General features: G+C 37.6%; 1 protein-coding gene and 1 long non-coding RNA gene across 8 annotated transcripts in view; one reads left to right on the top strand and one right to left on the bottom strand.

Annotated features, from left to right (window-relative positions):
• Positions 1-18,573, top strand: part of LOC105477562 (MORC family CW-type zinc finger 1) — a 167,295-nt gene that overhangs the window by 91,523 nt on the left and 57,199 nt on the right. For all 7 annotated transcript variants that reach the window (XM_011734123.3, XM_011734125.3, XM_011734126.3 and 4 more), the window contains 3 exons: positions 4,459-4,587; positions 7,127-7,232; positions 12,052-12,190. In XM_011734123.3, coding sequence (XP_011732425.2) covers positions 4,459-4,587; positions 7,127-7,232; positions 12,052-12,190 — 374 coding nt within the window. The remainder of the gene's footprint in view (positions 1-4,458; positions 4,588-7,126; positions 7,233-12,051; positions 12,191-18,573) is intronic.
• The window catches only part of LOC139362070 (uncharacterized), a 43,776-nt gene continuing 37,058 nt past the window's right edge, over positions 11,856-18,573 (bottom strand). The window contains exons 3-4 of the long non-coding RNA XR_011620373.1: positions 15,966-16,096; positions 11,856-12,085 (exon numbers count right to left, since the gene is read on the bottom strand). This is a non-coding gene — a long non-coding RNA (uncharacterized lncRNA). The remainder of the gene's footprint in view (positions 12,086-15,965; positions 16,097-18,573) is intronic.

An 18,573-nucleotide genomic window follows, 5' to 3' on the forward strand; every position in this document is an offset into this window, starting at 1 on the left:
AAATGAAAGGAGGAAAAAAAAGACACCAACCCCTTAAATCCCCTGGAAGTCACTCCAGCTAGAAGGGGAGGGGCTTGCAACCATGAGGGAGAGGCATATCAAAAATGGCCTTCACCTCTTCATCTACACTTCTGTGATCATAGCCAGCAATCAGTGATCAGAGCAGGAGTCCCCGTTATATGGAGGACAGGGTCTTTTTTTCTCCCCACCCTAATTTCATCAAGCTGTGTGAAAGATCTTCCAGGAACATGGAGTGTAGGTTGGATAGCTACTACTGGCTGAGAGCTGAAATGACTGAAATTAACTGCAATTTAATATCCATACCTTCCCCTGAAAGTTGCAAGCCTTCAGTAGACTCCAGAGTTCCCAAATAGTTACACGAGATTCTGCCAGTGCCGTTTTTGTCTAGGTGGTGAAACAGACTTCTGATGCTTCCTACTCTATCATCTTCTCAGAATCTTCCAGGTTTTATAGTTTTTAGTGTGCCTTCACATTTATTCTTTGTGATAAATTTGCAAGACAGGTTATTGCAGTCACTCACTTGATAGATAAGAAAGCTTAGTGGCTTGCCCACAACTATACAACTAATATATAACAGAGCCAGCACTCGAATCCATGTTTCTTTTAATCTACAGCACCCTCTGCTTTGATATAGTAAAGACGAAATAGTTAATGTAGAAATCAGAGAAGCAAGTGGGTCACGGTGGCTCATGCCTGTAATCCTAGCACTTTGGGAGGCTGAGGCAGGTGGATCATTTCAGTTCAGGAGTTAAAGACCAACCTGGCCAACACGGTGAAACCCCATCTCTACTAAAACTACAAAAATTAGCCAGGCACTGTGGTGCGCACCACCCAGTTACTCAGCTACTCAGGAGGCTGAGGCACGAGAATTGCTTGAATCCAGGAGGCAGAGGTTGCAGTGAGCCAAGATCGCACCACTGAACTCCAGGCTGGGTGAAAGAGTGAGATCCTGTCTTAATCAAAAAAGAGCCCATATAGCCAAGACAATCCTAAGCAAAAAGAACAAAGCTGGAGGCATCACACTACCTGACTTCAAACTATACTACAAGGCTACAGTAACCAAAACAGCATGGTACTGGTACCAAAACAGATGTATAGACCAATGGAACAGAACAGAGGCCTCAGAAATAACACCACACATCTGCAACCATCTGATCTTTGACAAACCTGACAAAAACAAGAAATGGGGAAAGGATTCCCTATTTAATAAATGGTGCTGGGAAAACTGGCTAGCCATCTGAAGAAAGCCGAAACTGGATCCCTTCCTTACATCCTATAAAAAAATTAACTCAAGCTGGATTAAAGACTTAAATGTAAGACCTAAAACCATAAAAACCCTAGAAGAAAACTTAGGCATTACCATTCAGGACATAGGCATGGACAAAGACTTCATGATTAAAACACCAAAAGCAATGGCAACAAAAGCCAAAATAGACAAATGGGATCTAGTTAAACTGAAGAGCTTCTGCATAGCAAAAAAAGCTACCATCAGAGTGAACAGGCAACCTACAGAATGGGAGAAAACGTTTGCAATCTACCCATCTGGCAAAGGACTAATACCCAGAATCTACAAAGAACTTAAACAAATTTACAAGAAAAAAAATCAACCCCATCAAAAAGTGGGCAAAGGATATGAACAGACACTTCTCAAAAGAAGATGTTTATGCAGCCAAAAGACACATGAAAAAATGCTCATCATCACTGATCATCAGAGAAATGCAAATCAAAACCACAATGAGATACCATCTCACACCAGTTAGAATGGTGATTATTAAAAAATCATGAAACAACAGATGCTGGAGAGGATGTGGAGAAATAGGGATACTTTTACACTGTTGGTGGGAGCGTAAATTAGTTCAACCATTGTGGAAGACAGTGTGGCAATTCCTCAAGGACCTAGGGCTAGAACTACCATTTGACCCAGCAATCCCATTACTGGGTATATACCCAAAGGATTATAAATCATGCTACTATAAAGAAAGACACATGCACACGTATGTTTACTGAGGAATTATTCACAATAGCAAAGACTTGGGACCAACCAAAATGTCCATCAGTGATAGACTGGATAAAGAAAATGTGGCACATATACACCATGGAATACGATGCTGCCATAACAAAGGATAAATTCATATCCTTTGCAGGGACATGGATGAAGCTGGAAACCATCATTCTGAGCAAACTATCGCAAGGACAGAAAACCAACCACCACATGTTCTCACTCATAGGTGGGAATTGAACAATGAGAACACTTGGACACAGGGTGGGGAACATCACACACCAGGGCCTGTCAGGGGGTGGGGGGCTGGGAGAGAGATAGCATTAGGAGAAATACCTAATGTAAATGATGAGTTGATGGGTGCAGCAAACCAACAAGGCACATGTATACCTATGTAACAAACCTGCACGTTGTGCACATGTACCCTAGAACTTAAAGTATAATAATTTAAAAAAACACACACAGAAAGAAATCAGAGAAGCAAAACCTCATCAATGTTTCTAGATACCAAGGAGTAGTACATCAGGATCTGGTGTACAGAGAAGAAGAGTTTGAGATGAACCAAGACAGTTCCACTGTTAACAAGTCTATGTGAAGCTACCCTCAAAGATTGAGGAAGCTGAGAGGCCAAAGAAAGAGGCTGACAAATCCAGTTTCTTAGAAAGAAACATTTAATAGGGTCTTAAGAACAAAAGCTATGTCTTAGGCTGTGGTGAGATAAGAATGGTGGATCCCTGTGCCATTTACCCCCAGACCCAGGACTTAAAAACCATAGGGAAAGAATGTGTAGGACAATTGAAGTCAACCCCTCAGTGAATTGTAAGAATGTGATGTGAATCTACCTAATGGCAGGTTTTATGGTTAAGGGTTGTTTTGACCTAAGGGCAGGATTTACAGTAACAGTAAATAAAGTAGAAATTTTAGAGGCATTTCCAGAACAGGGGTTAATCACATGTCAACATGGCAGATTAGTATTTAAGATGGAACTGCTTGATTCTCCAAAAAAGCCAAATACTGGGCCAAGAAAAGAAATTGAAAGTCTGAATTAAAAGCCCCAAAAGCCAAATCTGAAGGAAAATTTGGAGCAAGAGCAGCTGGGGATTTTGTGAAAGGTCAAGAGGGCAGACCTGGGAATTTGTGAGGTGTACTTAGACCAGCGCAACTGTGAAGACCCTTTTGAAAGCTGAGTTCTTTCTCTGCTGATCTCTAAGGCCCATAGCACCCTGAGCGAAAATTTTAATTTGAATAATAAGGTGTTAGATCATTTATTTACCTTTTTCATGGATTACATAGCCATGTGTTAAGGTTGTTGTAAGGCTGGTGCCATGGTTAGTGGTTATCATATTGGACAAAACAGTCAAACATGGATTCTCTTTTTATCCTTTCAATTTTAACTATAGGCACATGTAAAGATATTCAAAGTGTTGAGAAAAATAAAAAGTGAAAAGTAGAAGTATTTTCCCTTGCCTTCCTCTCTACCTCTCTTTCTGCTCTAAAGATATCCACTATTAAAACTTTCTTTTGCATCCATTCAGGAAAATGTACATTGCAATTTTATATGGACAGGCTTTTCATACATTACATAAAATTACACTACGGATACTCTTTGATATATATATATATATTTTTTAAATTAAAACTATAACTTGGAGATCTTAATGCAACACTACGTTTAGCTCTACTTCCTTTTTAAAGGTTGCCCACTGTTCCATTTTTGGGGAACAGAATTTGTCAGTTCTTTATTCATATGCTTTTACATTATCTCCAACTTTTTACTAGTCGAGCAATGCTATAATATACATGGCAACTTATGTATGTGTGTAGGGATAATTCCTAACAGTCTATTTGCTGGATCAAAGAATAAGAACAAACGACTCTCTAACAGTCCTCCATGGTAAGTAGTGTTTCCAAGCAAGGAGGAAATACACAATTTGGAAATAGGATAGTGCATAAACAATAAAGACTGGAGAGAAAAGGAACCAGAGATAAAATAAAGATAAAAAAAACCCCCACCTCTGGCTGTGAGATAAGAAAGATAAATATTTATATCAATAATTTTAAGAGTGCCCTTTAAAGTGTAATCAGTACAGTCTTTCCTGGGAATGCTTAAGAACAATGCTTTAAATGTCAGTATGTTTCATTGCATAAACACGTAACTTTTAAAATACATGCTATTGTTCTTAGTTTTATTATAAAGACATTGCAGATTTACTGCATATAATTTGGAAAATGCAAAAAGACTAAAGCAGAAAATAGTTTGCAGTCATCACTATTCAGAGACAACCAATATTGATTTTTAATCTCTTATTTCTGTATACGTATTAATATTTACACAGTTGAGATCATATTGTATATACAAACTTCCCTTTGCCAATCGTTTTGATTGTAATGATTTTTTTCATTATTCTTTGCCTGCTTTTTTTTTTTTTTTTTTTAAGATAATAGAAATCTAACATTGTTTTGCAATGAATTTGGATACCAGAATGACATCGACATGGAGAAACCTTTAAATTCTATTCAATATCAAAGAAGACAAGCCATGGGTATCCCATTCATCATACAATGTGGTGAGTGTTGAATTCCGTTCTAATTACCAAATATTAAGAGTTCTTAAATATGCAAGTCATTGTGAGATGCAAGTCATTGAGGGAGGAGGGAGACAAAGGTTAGTAAGACATCTTGCTTTCCAGGAGGTTACAGTCTAGAAGAAAGTTGTAAGTGTGAAAATAATTGTAATACAGGGAAAAATAAGGTAAATGATATAATAGAGACAAATACTTTCTTGAGGGTTCAAAGCAAAGGATTGGGGAGTAGAGGCAAGATTCTATGGTGGAGTCACATTTGTGATAGTCTTTGAAGTAGTTTCAGGCCAGGCATGGTGGCTCATGCCTAAATCCCAGCACCGTGGGAGGCTGAGGTGGATAGATTGCTTGAGCTCAGGAGTTCGAGACCAGCCTATGCAACATGGCAAAACCCCACCTCTACAAAAAATACAAAAATTAGCCAGGCACGGTGGTGCACACCTGTGTTCCCAGCTACTTGGGAAGCTGAGGTGGGAAGATCGCTTGAGCCTAGGAGGCTGAGGCTGTGGTGAACTGTGATTGTACCTCTGCACTCCACCCTGGGCAACAGAGTGAGACCATGTCTCAAAAAAATAATAAATTAATTAATTAAAATAGAATTTTGACTGGCAGAGATGAAGAGTAGCGAAAGGTGAGTTAATATCAGGTGTACACTTCAGCTAAGATGTTTGTGAAAGAGTAATAGAAAGAGCCATCTTTCTATTTTTAATATGTAACACTGTTTAATACCTAGTAGGAATTTAATAACTGACAACTGAATTACTGAACAACGAATAAATAATAAGACAAAAGTATTAGGTTGGGTAAAGATGTTAGAGATTCTTGAATGTCAGGATAAGGTTTTACTTTCATAAGCAAGCAGGAGGTATTGGAATTTTTTCCATAGGAGGGTAATTACATTCGGCACTTATTGATATGTTTTCTAGCTACTACACAAAGGGATAGGGAATTAAAGACAGTCTCTAATATTAATCTGTAACTAACAGCTCAGTAGAGAAAAACAGATGAGCAAACAAAAAAGCAGCCTATAGTGTGTAAAACTCTATAGAAGTATTATACAGCTCTCCGGGAGCACCTCCCCCGCCTTTTGCCTGGGAGTATTCCAAGGAAGACCTGACTGGTCAGAGGTAACGTGTAGTTAAAGTTGTTATGGCAGCTCAATGAAGGATGACTTGGTGAAGGGCTAGAACAGGAGACTAATGTAATCTAGGATCCAGGTGACGAATTATAAATGTCTGAATGAAGGTGTGGCAGTGAGAGTTAAAAGAATCATACATGACAGATACTTAAAAGGTATAATTGAGGAAATTGATGACAGTATGTGACAGCCTGTCACATGCTAATAATAATGGATAACAATTACTGTGATTTTGATTTGTACCAGGTACTGTTAGAATCCAATCTCCAGTACCCAAGAGCTGTACAAAATTGGGCAAATTGTTTAACTTCTTTAAGTCTCAGTTTCTTCTTTTATGAAATGAGATTAGTATTTGTAGCTACATTATAGAGTTTTAAGAATAATGTGAATAAATAAAGTTTACTAAGTGCTAAGGATAGTGTCTAGCAGTGTTGGGTTTTATGATGATGAGGAGGAGGAGGATGTCATTTCATTCTCAGTAACTTTTAGATAAGAACAATATAATATTAATCTTTTAATAGATAATGATACTGAAATATAAGAAGTTAAATAATTTGTCCAAGATCATAGAGGTGGTAAGAGGTGGAGCTGTTCAAGTTCTTAACCTTTGTGTATACTGACTGTCTCTGCCTTAGATGAAAGAGACAAGTGTTAACCTATGAGCCGTTAGCAGTGTGTCTGGAGGGAATTCAGGATTAAACCTAAGTGTAGCCTGGAGAGACAAGTGTGCCTTCATCCTAAAGGCAAGGAAGGACTGTTTTGGAAAGTGGGTGAAGAAATCAGAAACTATAGACTGGAGAGGGGAATAAGAACAGAAGAAAGTACAGAAGAAAATGTGTATATGGCTCAGAAAACTTGATCCTTCCTTCCTTCCTTCCTTCCTTCCTTCCTTCCTTCCTTCCTTCCTTCCTTCCTTCCTTCCTTCCTTCCTTCCTTCCTTCCTTCCTTCCTTCTTTCAATTTAATTTTATATTCGTTGAGACCATGGTTCCTTCTTATGTTAATCATGTAGTTGGAGACAGAAAGTGGTGTTGTCAGCAGATGGGTAGTAGGTCAGAGAAAATGGGAGAGTCAAATCACTGAAATTCTTAGTTTGATTTTAGAAGAGGTGAAGTAGATGTATTATTTAAGGTTCTTTTGGCTGAAAGTAGCAGAAACTAACTGGAGGGAACTGAGACAATAATAATAATAACTTGTTGGTGGGGTCCTGAAGTAGCTCATAGAACCCTAGAATAGATGTGCCATCAAGGATAATGGTATATGATGAAGGATTCACTTGTCTTTGGATTGAGAGATACCTCATACTTCTGGTATGTGCAAACTGACAGCTTACTATGATAGATTCATTTCTGATCTCTTTTCTATGTCATTTTGTTTTGATTGTCAGATCTTTGTCTTAAATGGAGAGTCTTGCCTTCCTCTACTGATTATCAGGAAAAAGAATTTTTTGACATTTGGATTTGTGCTAATAATCCCAACCGCTTGGAAAACAGGTAGTTTTTGATTATTTTCTAAAATTCTTTATTCATTTTTAATTTCTAAAGTTCATATGTATGAACCTTGAAAATGTTAACTTATAATATAGATTTTAGCTTAGTACCTGGTATCTCTTCAAACTCTAACGCCCTGCTACTTGTGCAAAGAATATTTCGTTGGTATGCTTTTCCATCAAATAAAAGAGATCTTGTTGTAACTATCTGAAGATGTTGGGGTGTGCAGCTCTGCACTTCCACCCGTGGGAGACCACAACCTGGTACTTAAGAGTTCTTCCTTCCAGTTCATTTTCATACAACATATGTCCTTATTGTACAGGAATGTTAGTTACTCAGAGAGTGTCTCCAAGGGCATTAAACTGTTAGACCATATGCTTTTTCTGCTTAAATCATATATTGATTTCATTGCTTTACACTCTTGAGGAAAAAGTTCAAACTAAAACAGGAAAAAGACTGATTAAATATTGAAGGGTGTCAACGTTATTACAAGCCCTTTTAGACTAGTATTTTCCCCATAGGGAAAATGGTTAGTATTCCCCTTTAACAAAGGCACCCCTAAGTCAAGCATTGCTTTTCCATGCAGTCTATTCTAAGTCCTTTGAGCTGGATATGTGAGTCAATATTTTTAATATAGACATTAGGGTAATAACTCCTGTTTGGTTATTTTTTATCTGGCTCTGAAAAAGAAGAGCAAAAAGATAAAAGAAAAAGAAAACATTTGGAAACTGCTGCTAAAACCCCTTTCACCTAGAGTCCCCAGGTTGTTTTTATTTAGAGACTGAAGAAAAATGTCAGAGGTGGAAAAGGCTCTTAGATTTCAAATCATGGTCCAGGTTTTTTTGTGTCCCTTTCTTGTTTTGCAATGCAACCTTGTTTTTCCAAAATAAAAATTTGTCACAGAACCCAAAAATAAAGTAGATAAATGCAAAACTATCCTGATTGAGTTGGAGGCTGGGAACCAAAGGTGTCCAATTTTTTATTTCTGTTCCCTACTCTGCAGAAAGCCTAGAGCTCCAGGGACTATGATTATAAAACACTGATTTATTCTTTATTTTGGAAAACAGAATTAAAACCCAAATCCAGGCTAAGAAACCTATGTATGAAGCCACTGGCCAAGATCTTCTGTTTCCTAACCTGTGTTCATCCCCAACTTGGGACTTAAATATCTCCCAAATAGGAACAAAGTGTTTGCTCAGTTTCAATATTAAGAATAGTTAATCATGTGAACTTACCATGAACTAAGAACTTTCATATAGTCTAGGATTGTATTTAGAGTTCAGACTCTGAAGACAGACTGCCTGGGTTTGACTCCTGGTTCTATTAGCTGTGAAATCTCAGAAATTATGTAACCCCCCTTTAACTCAGCTTCCCATACACTGGAATGTGGTATAATAATAGGATCTTTATGCATCTTCTCTGGATCCAGCTAAGTCCCATTGTTACGACAATCTGCGGAAAGTCCCTGGTCACTGGAGGCCCTTGATCCCCGAATTTAGGCTACTCCCCACAGATGTAACCCTATCCCTAGGACTTCTTAGACCAGTCTTGGGCACTGTCAGACCCACAGAACTGGGAAGCTGTCCTCTGCAGTTTCCCTTACCTTCAACTTACTGTTGTCCCTGCATTGGCACAGACTCACCCCCTTCTGAAAAGTAACAGTACCATCTCAGAGCATTGTAAAATTAGTTTCAAAGCTGTATTAATTCTGTCTCTCTTTAAAAATTTAATTTTTAATTTGTATGAGTACATGATAGGCATATAGATTTATGAGGATATGAGATATTTTGATAAGGCATATAGTATGTAATAATCACATCAGGGTAAATGGAGGTATTCATCACCTCAAGCATTTATCATTTCTTTGTGTTAGAACATTTCAAATAGTACTTTTAGTTATCATAAAATGTATAATAAGCTATTGTTGATTGTAGTCACCTTGTGCTATCAAATACAAGATCGTATTCATTTAATTCTGTCTCTTTTTCACATAAGAACAGTGCTACTTGTGATGAGTGGCTAGATAAATTTAGCCATGTTGACAGAAAACTGATGGACCTTAAAAGCCTATCATGCAAAAAAGTTTTCCTATATTTATAATTTTCTTAAGTCCTTGTTTCTTTAAATATACTGACGTGATATTAACCATCTGTGTTTTATTTTCATGGAAAATATTGTGACAAAAATATGCTTAAAGTGGTAGCAAGAGATTTAAGGGAGATGTAAAGAAAAATTGATTAAAAGGGCAGTTAATTGAGATTTGGCACTTCCTTCATGGGAGCTCATTAACGGTGGTGTAGATATGATGATTCCCAGGGAGGGGGAAGAAATTAATCTGATGACCTTGCTCAGTCCTTTGATTCAAAATGGTAGGATGGGCCATGCATACCTTGAGAATATGAGAATATGCTTCAAAATACATTATTGCTAGGCAAGACCCCTGACATACGTGCCACTGGATTTGGATAGAATCACTTAAAATAAGTGTAATAAAGTGATGATAAGTATAGTTATTTATTAGGGAGTAGTCTATGAGTAGAGGGACAGAGTAACGGGGTGAAAAGTGTCATTGTCTGTATTTACAGAAAATATGGTTTCTTGTCAGTAGTTAATTGCCAATTGTCAGCAAAGCCATTGCCAACAGACAGCATTTGAATGAACAATGTGTAACTAGAACTTGGGCTGGAAACATGGTAATAACTTTCTCTTACTTTGCAATTATATATGCTATCTCATTCCATTTTTATAAAAGGCCTATGAACTTTCCCCATTTCTCAGAGAAGAAAATAGAGAGGCTAAGAAAGGATTAGTAACTTGCCCAGAATTCTTCACTGCAGCTGAAATTGGAAGCTAAGTTTCTGATGCAAAACCTGTACCCTTCCTGCCTTACCACATTGTCCGTTGGAAGGCATCCTTTTCCATTTCAGGAAGCCTGGTTTCATTCAGATACTTTTTAGTGGACAAAATGCATCTTACAAATGGTAGTATTCAGTAACCTGGACAGGGTAAGGTGGAGCCATTCCTTTTTCGAACCATTGGAGCCTGGTTTTGTTTTCCACTTCAAGCGCAGAGGGAGGCTGTACGTTTTTGACACAGTATCTGAGAAATAGCGATCACTATGCTTCCATTACATTCATACTATGCACTTATCTGCACTGAAAATAGGGATTACCAACAGAGTAAAAATGATGCCTATTACTTGGCTGAACCAAAAATGTCTGAATTTTGAAAAGGATGTGAAAAAATATCTATGGATTGTATTGCATATTAAAGTGTAATTCGTGTCCAAACATCTTTAAATGAAGACAATTGAATGAATTGCATTCTAATAAAATGCTTGAGGTTTCTTCCTTCTGAATAAAAACTTAATGTTGTCACAGGTTCTTTTCTGAAATGAAGTAGAAGGCTATATAGATGCCACCCCACAGTTGTCTTCAAATCAACACTGTGGGTTGCTGTATATATAGAAGTTGTCCCTAGGGTTTGTTTATCTAGCACCTTTCTTTGAAAATAACGATAATAACAAACACCATGTGTGGGTGGAATTAAGTGTTTTTTCACAGTAGTACCTGAATTTGATTGTAGTTCCTAACTCTTCTCTGCTGGTGTGGGGCGAGAAAAATATATGCTGCAGCCCTGAAAAACAGAGAAATGGTGGGTCTCATCTGCCTCCCTTTTCCCTCACTGTTTCAGATGGGAGAAAGTCCTCTCTTGATCCTCTGCCTCCTCGTCCCTTGCCTAGCCTAACACCCATGCATTTTCTGTGACTTTGTCCCTTCCTCCTTTTTTTTGGTGGTTCAGTGTAACTTCTCCCCTCCCCACCCCCAATCAATAATAGAAAACTCCTTGACCCAGAGCAGGCTCGCAGAACTGACCTCAGCGTCTGACGACACTACTGCATGTTCCCCGCCATGCCCTGAATCAAAGCGATGCCCAGTGGGAGCTGAACTTCTTGTCTGTATTAAGCCTTGATACCCAAGTGAACAAAATAATATCTTACTTTTTCAGCAGTTTGGCTGACTCAGTTCCCCAGTACATAGCCACAAACGCAGAAGTAAGAGAAGGAAAAATGGCCTCAAACCTTCCAAACCATAAGCTTTGAGGGTTATTCGGTTTTTTTTGTAATTAAAACAAGGGATATGCTGATCCATAGCCTGTGTATTATTCATTTACAAATCATTCTACATTATTATATACTTTCTAACCCACAAGTTATTAGAACAGCATATCTGTAAGGCTGGAAAGCAGATACTCTTATGGCAGCAAGCACTTGGGCAGGATGCTGCTGTCAGGACCAGTGGGCGATTTGGGGAAGGGGCTCTAACGCATCTCATTACCTCCCAAGGCTGTTGCTGAATCCTACATTACATCATGTAGTCACTGGTGATCCAGTGATCCTGTGTCATCCATATGTTTCAGAGGCATAATTATTTGCTATATTTTAAAGAGATATATATTTCACTACCATTTTTTTGGGGGGGAAATGGCAATGATGAGATAAGCTCAGTGATCTCAAATAATTTTTGCAAAAGGCCTCATTTTATGATAATGTAGAATAAGTGAAGCATTAGCAATATAATTGACGCTTTCCCATCCTCGTAAATATATGCTGTTGTCCACATTTTTTATTAGGCTGTTTTCTATGCAAATTGGAGATTTAAGGTTGTTATCGAAAGCCACCAATACAATGCTTTTCCTTTGTATTTGAATTTTGGATATATGACATAAAGAGTAACTGCTTGTAGAAGTAAATCATCTTTTACAGACAGTAAGTAGTTTTATATTTCTCCTGATGTTAATCTTGTACTTGTTGATTCTGAAGTTGTCATCAGGTAGAACGTCTACCTTCCATCCCGCTGGGCACCATGAGCACAATATCACCATCAAAAAATGAGAAAGAGAAGCAACTTAGAGAGTCGGTCCTAAAGTATCAAAATAGACTGGCAGAACAGCAGCCACAGGTGAGTTGTAATTAATTCTTGCCATTTCTCCCGTGACTCTTGAACCGTTGGTTTCATAGGTGCAAATTGACTAAAGTGGTTTACACAATAAAATGTGTATACTCTTTTTTCTGTCCTTTTTGATGTCTTTTCTAAGACATGTTCTAAAGGGTGAGTTTTGTAAAAAAAAAAAACAAAAAAACTGTATATGTGATATCTAAGCCCATCTACACAACAATGCATGTGAGAAATAGGGACATTTGTTTCTATTCCACAGCTGCTCATAGAGCCTTATAGAGTCAGCCAGCATGTCCAAGGTCATGTGGTCAAGGCGCAACACAAGTTTGTGTAACTCCAAAGGTCAGGCTGTTTTTATTTCATTCCTCCCTGAGGGAGGATTTTATGGTAAAGAGTTCTTTTAAAAAACATTAACCTATTAATTTAGAAAGTCAAAGTCATATTTAATTGTTAAGAAAATTCAATAAATTAAACATTACTATCAATCAACATAGGTAACCATGACAATTTCGAGTGTAAGAAAATGTGGCATGTAGAAAAATTATTTTTATTTTCTTGACTAATAATTAAATTTCTATAGATTTAGCACTTGAATTCATTATTTTTTAATTGTGTAGCCTGTCGGCTTCCTCAAACAGCACTTGCAGCATATGTCCAAATGTGTGGACACTTCAGTAGATGTCAGGAAATAAAATGCTTATTAAAATAGAAAATTCAGTGATGAAGTGGGAGTTAAGCTCCCCAGCCATAGCAGCTTATAGTAAGTGTTTTCCTGGGCTCATAGATTACTCTTTTACCTCACTTGGCTTGTTAGGGTTCTGCAGTGCAGGTCAGAGACCACCTGAGAGTACAACCAAAGAAGCCAGAGCCTTCTTTTTTACCCTGTAGTCTTAGGGTCTCTCTTGGAAAGATACTGAGAGTCACTTTGGAAACACATTCTCCTAAGCACTCCCCACCTCCAAAAAGTGGCTCAACTTTCTACAGTTTTTAAGACCTCTAGTCATGGGTTTGATAACAAAAGTCAGAAATAAAGGTTTCACAGACTTTTAATAAGTAATTAGGTACATTCGGATCTTTTTGTTATGAAATATTTTAATTTTGTTTCTTATTTACCACACTTTGTAGCTTTGTGAAGGCATTCAGCACATTAAGAATTGATTGCATGTTTATTGCCATCTCTGGACATTGTTTTTCTTTTCTATAGCGGTCATAGCCAACCCCTGTATATTAATAATGCCAATCACCAAGACTTAATTAGCTCGTTGTTTGTTTAAGATTGGATGTTGTATTCATCACTGAGGTAGAGAATTCGATGGCAGCTGATGGAATAGCAGATTTGGGCCAACAGTTCTGTATTCTTTTTTCTTGGTAGTTGATTTTTTTAAATAAGATTTAAGCCAAGGTTATAGATTCAGTTTGTTTCCAATGTAAACAAAGAAATTTAGCAGTACTTATATAGAAATTCACTGCCAGTACTTCAAAGGACATAACCCTCTCCACCCTCCTTTTCCCTTTTGCAAAAGGAAAATTTTACAAAATCCTTTTGTGAAAAGATTCCTAACATCTTTTACATACTTTCTAGTACTCGGGGCCTATAACTGACCTTGCTTTTGTGGTAACCAAGGAAAGCTTTGGGTTGAGGTTCACTCAACCAAAGGCAACCAGTTAATTTTGAGGTGATCATTGAGCACATACTTGCCCTCAGGTCTGCCCCAGGCTGGGAATTACGGGGAATACAGAGTATCTGTAATACCAAAATGTGAGTTCCATGAGAGCAGGAATAGTCTTGGTTTTACTTACTGTGAATCTGTATTAACCAAAACAGTGCCTGGCATATACTCAATAGGTAGTTGAATCAGTAAGTAAAACATGCCCTCAGATATTATACAGTCTTTTTGTGGACCAAGTCTAACAGCTATTTAAAAATGAGCAACCACTATAAAGTAATATTAATTCAAATGTGTTTTCTTATTGTAAGTGACACTGCAATAGAAGTTTACTGCGAGGGCAGCTTCAATCACAGAAAGTTATATGGGGGGTTGGGTGCGGTGACTCATACTTGTAATCCCAGCATTTTGGGAGGCTGAGGTGGGCAGATCACTTGAGGTCGGGAATTTGAGACCAGCCTGGCCAACATAGTGAAACATCATCTCTACAAAAAATACAAAAAAATTAGCTGGGTGTGGTGGCTCACGCCTTGTAATCCCAGCTACTTCAGAGGCTGAGGTGGGAGTATCTGGGAGCAGAAGTTGCAGTGAGCCCACGCCACTGCACTCCAGCCTGGGGGAAAGAACGAGACTCTGTGTCAAAAAAAAAAAAAAGAAAAAAAAAATCAAAGAAAGTTATATAGTGGAAGTGACACTTGTATCTTGAAGTGTATTTAGGATAAATAGAGGGAAAAGGATAGGGCATTTCAGGTGAGAAAAACAACCTAAAGGAACACTTGGAGATGAGCACTGATTTGTTCTTTCATGGAACCAGTCACTTAGATTACATGCTAAGCTTACACATTTTAAAAATTAAACTCAGTATTTGTGTGGTATCTCTCTTTTAAAAATGGCATGTCTTGTTATAATGATGCAACTCCCATATAGTTATAACATGGTAATTACTGAACAAAAGACCTCTGGAAGATGACCTTGATTCCTCCTTTCACAAAATAATCCATGAACATGTTAAAAAACTATGTTTTGGTGATATTTATCTGATGCCAAAAATAAGACTAAAAATCATGCAGTGTTCAATGTAAATTTCCTGTCCTCTTTCTAAAACCCTTTAGAAGAAATTTTGGAATGTGATATAAGAGAGGATGGGAAAGCTAGAAAAACAGGGCATCATTGGCCCCATTCAGTTTCGGGTGTAGGCTAGACATCACTGGAAAATCAAGAACTGGCTAATTCATTACTGTGATTCACTGTATGTCTATTGTTGGTGTCCATTCGCCCATTCAGTATCACAAAATCATACAATATATGCCATGTAGTTATTATTTGCCCTTCTCTTCCTCCCTCCCACTCCCAATGACCACTTACCCATTGACCAGACCTGGGTAGTGAATATAAAAATGACCTAAACCTGCACACCCTATCTCTTAACTCTCTTGCATTTCAGCTTTAATGGTAGCAGGCATTTTGATCTGGAAAATGAAGGGTTGACTAGATAAATCAAAGATCTTTCTGTATTTTAGGTTCTATGGGTATCTAATGATTAGATGGTAAGAGAGTTATCCTAATCATTAGATGTTGTCCCATAGGAGAAAATGAAGTAGCTAGATCTAAAGGTATCATTTCCACATGGTATCTTATTTAATTCCTACAACACTCCAGCTAGTGATACCTATTTTAACAAAGAGGAAAGTGAAATCCAAAAACGTTAAATAATTTTAATCAAGTCAAATAGCTTTAAATGGTGAAGTTGGAATTTATTTCCTTTTTGCCTAATTCCAGCACCATTTTTCTCACAGTCTCGTAGGAAAAATACAGACAAAAAGGACATAAGAACATTTACAGTAGCAACAAACTTATATATTGCAAATCATATTTGTTAAGGGAAATACCTAAGTTCAGTAAACCTAATAGGAGAGCTCAAATTCAAGATCCGTCTCCTGCGGTGCATTTTATAAAGGGGTTGTCCTCCATGTAATTGGTAAGCTATGTCAACAAACCAAGATCCTCATTATAAATTGTACTTCTGAATACAACCCATCCCCATCTTAATCCTTCTGAATAGATGAATGAGTAATCTGTTTCTAACTACTTTCAGCTTCATTCCACATTACCTGCTGTTTTCTATACCGAGTGACAAGTGCCATCTGCTGGCCAAGTGATGAAGCTTTTATTTCCATTGTTTCACTGGATTGCTCAGTTGTTATTGGCATATTAGCTGGATAATTGTTATTTTTCGGTAAACCTAGGCAATAATTTTAAAACCATAATGTTATAAAATAAATTTATCTGTATTTCAGGACCTCCTCGTTCTCAAATTTACCTCTTTCTCAGTTTTAACTTACAATTTCTCTTCTACCTTCTATTGTATGACAAGGATGATTGTGTCATTATCATGCACACAGAATCTAGTTTTAGTTACACTTTATTCAGAGTTTTATGGTACCATCTAAAATCCACTTAATACCCTCAATCATTAAAAGACAGATCATACCTTTATCCCTGAATTAAGCTACCCTGTATTTACCCCTTTATACCTAAGTAATGTTAATGAGTAGCATATTTGCATAATCAATATATTTGTGCAATGTGTGATGAATTGCTTATGTGTCCCCTAGGTCTTTCTGAATTAATCTTTTCTATTTACTCTACATTTCTTGGCATACAGTGCAGGCTGTCTATAATCTGACACTAGTTGCCTTTCTATTAATATAATAGCAGTCGTTTCTTCCACTCTGTATGGTGCTTCTACTGAGCTTCTCCATGTTCCTTACGAGTATTCACTTCCATGCTGCTCTGCTGCTCTGTATTCTTGTCTGGAGCAGCCTCTGGTCTTTCTCCAGTCCGTCAAGATCCAAAACTATTGCCAATCCCTGTATGAAGTCTTCTTTCATTTACCTACTTGGAAAAGTATCTCCTTCCTTCCAGTTCCCTTTGTCCCATGTGGTCTTTCTTAGAGCGTGTTTTACTTTCTACCTGGTATTATAGTCACTTTTTGTCTAATGTTATAGTTACTTATGTATCTGATCTGTCTCCTGTATCAGACTATATGCTTTTTGAACTAAAGGACTATTTTTATTCATCTTTGTATTTCCAATGGTACCTAGGCCTGCAGCTTTCATATAATAAGTATTTAGCAAATAATGAAGGATGGAAAGAATAATTTGATTTATGCAGAATTCCTAAAAGATGAATATTTTATATTTGATTGGATTGGTTGACTCTACACAGGTTAGACTTACCACCTTCTGCATATATTACTGAAGACCAAAATGTTCTTATACCTGGTCACAATAAACTGTCGTATTTGGATTGGAATACAGAGACTGCATTTGGATTTCATTTGTCGTGTTCATAGTCATCCCATCAAATATATAGCCTTTATAAGACTTCATGCCTGGTGAGAAGGAACTCCAACAATAGAATTCTGTTCTTTTTCAGTGCTCATGTGGACACACATACACACAGAAATGAAATAGTGTAATCTGGCAATTCCCACATTGGTTGTTTTAGCCGTAAATGCAGAGCAAAGTAGTCTTGCCGAACTTTTAGCAGTGTTTTTCAAATTGAATGGCATATCTGAGGACAGCTTTGTGATGAAGAATGTGAATGCATTTTTCCATGTAGAACTTAATCTTTTTAATGTGTCATTATTGTGTAGGCTGCTGAGGTTTCAAATCTGTATAACTATAGTGACAGATGCCATAGAAAATATATTTATTTTTCAAGAGTGCTTTTCAGTCTCCTTATATAAACTGTCATCATCCAAAATTTGTGACATCTAAAGGTCCTTGTCTAACGAGGCTATTCTAGTTATTGTAGATGAAATATTTAACTTTATTACTCTTACTACAAATATCTCATTTTTCTATGGTGATGAATTGCTTTTTGAAGAGGGATAATGCATAATATATTCACACTTGTGCATCCTGTGCCCTGTGTTCATGGCATACCAAAGGAGACATTAAACAAATTGCTTGTGATTAACTAGTGTGCAAGTCCCTTGAAGGCAGATATCATGTGTTGCTTTCTTCTGTGTACCTCCTACCACCACACCTGGTGCAATGTTCGGCACAGTAGGTGTCTAACAGGAGTTCAACTCTTTAACTTGCACTGCTTCTCCAAATTATTTTCTTACTCGTCCTTTCTTGAGAAGCTGACGTCATACTTCCTGATGGAACAGCATTTGTGGTTTACTGAAGACTCAGACAGCACTAATAATTAAAGAGCATCAGAACAGCCTGGCATTGTGGCACAGTGTGGTGCAGGGAACTCAGGACATTCTCAGCTCCTGGCTTCATAAGCAACTTTATTTTACCATGGGGTTGACACTGAGGAATGCCATCCATTGTGTCTACTCCTGGGTTTCACAGAAGTGACCAAATGCTGTTGTCAAAGGCCAAGAGGAGTTTGAATCCAGAGGGAACACATTTTTCCTCCCAGAAGGACAGTAATAGCTTTGGCAGTTGCAGGCAGTCTTGGCACATTACATCCCTCCCTTTGCATGCTAGTCAGTCATTCCTGTTCACATCTCACAGCAGAGATGGAGCGAGGAGGAGAGGTTCAGATGTGTTGCCTGAAATGATTTTCACTGCAGGGAATACTAATTTGGGTTTTAATGCGAACACACCTATTTGATCTCTACCCTACAAAAACTCCTTAAGCATCTGAACTCCATGTACAACCAGTCTCCAGTTAGTGTGCATGTTAATCAGGGACTAT

Source organism: Macaca nemestrina, chromosome 2 (assembly GCF_043159975.1).
Source record: "Macaca nemestrina isolate mMacNem1 chromosome 2, mMacNem.hap1, whole genome shotgun sequence".
Taxonomy (NCBI): domain Eukaryota; kingdom Metazoa; phylum Chordata; class Mammalia; order Primates; family Cercopithecidae; genus Macaca; species Macaca nemestrina.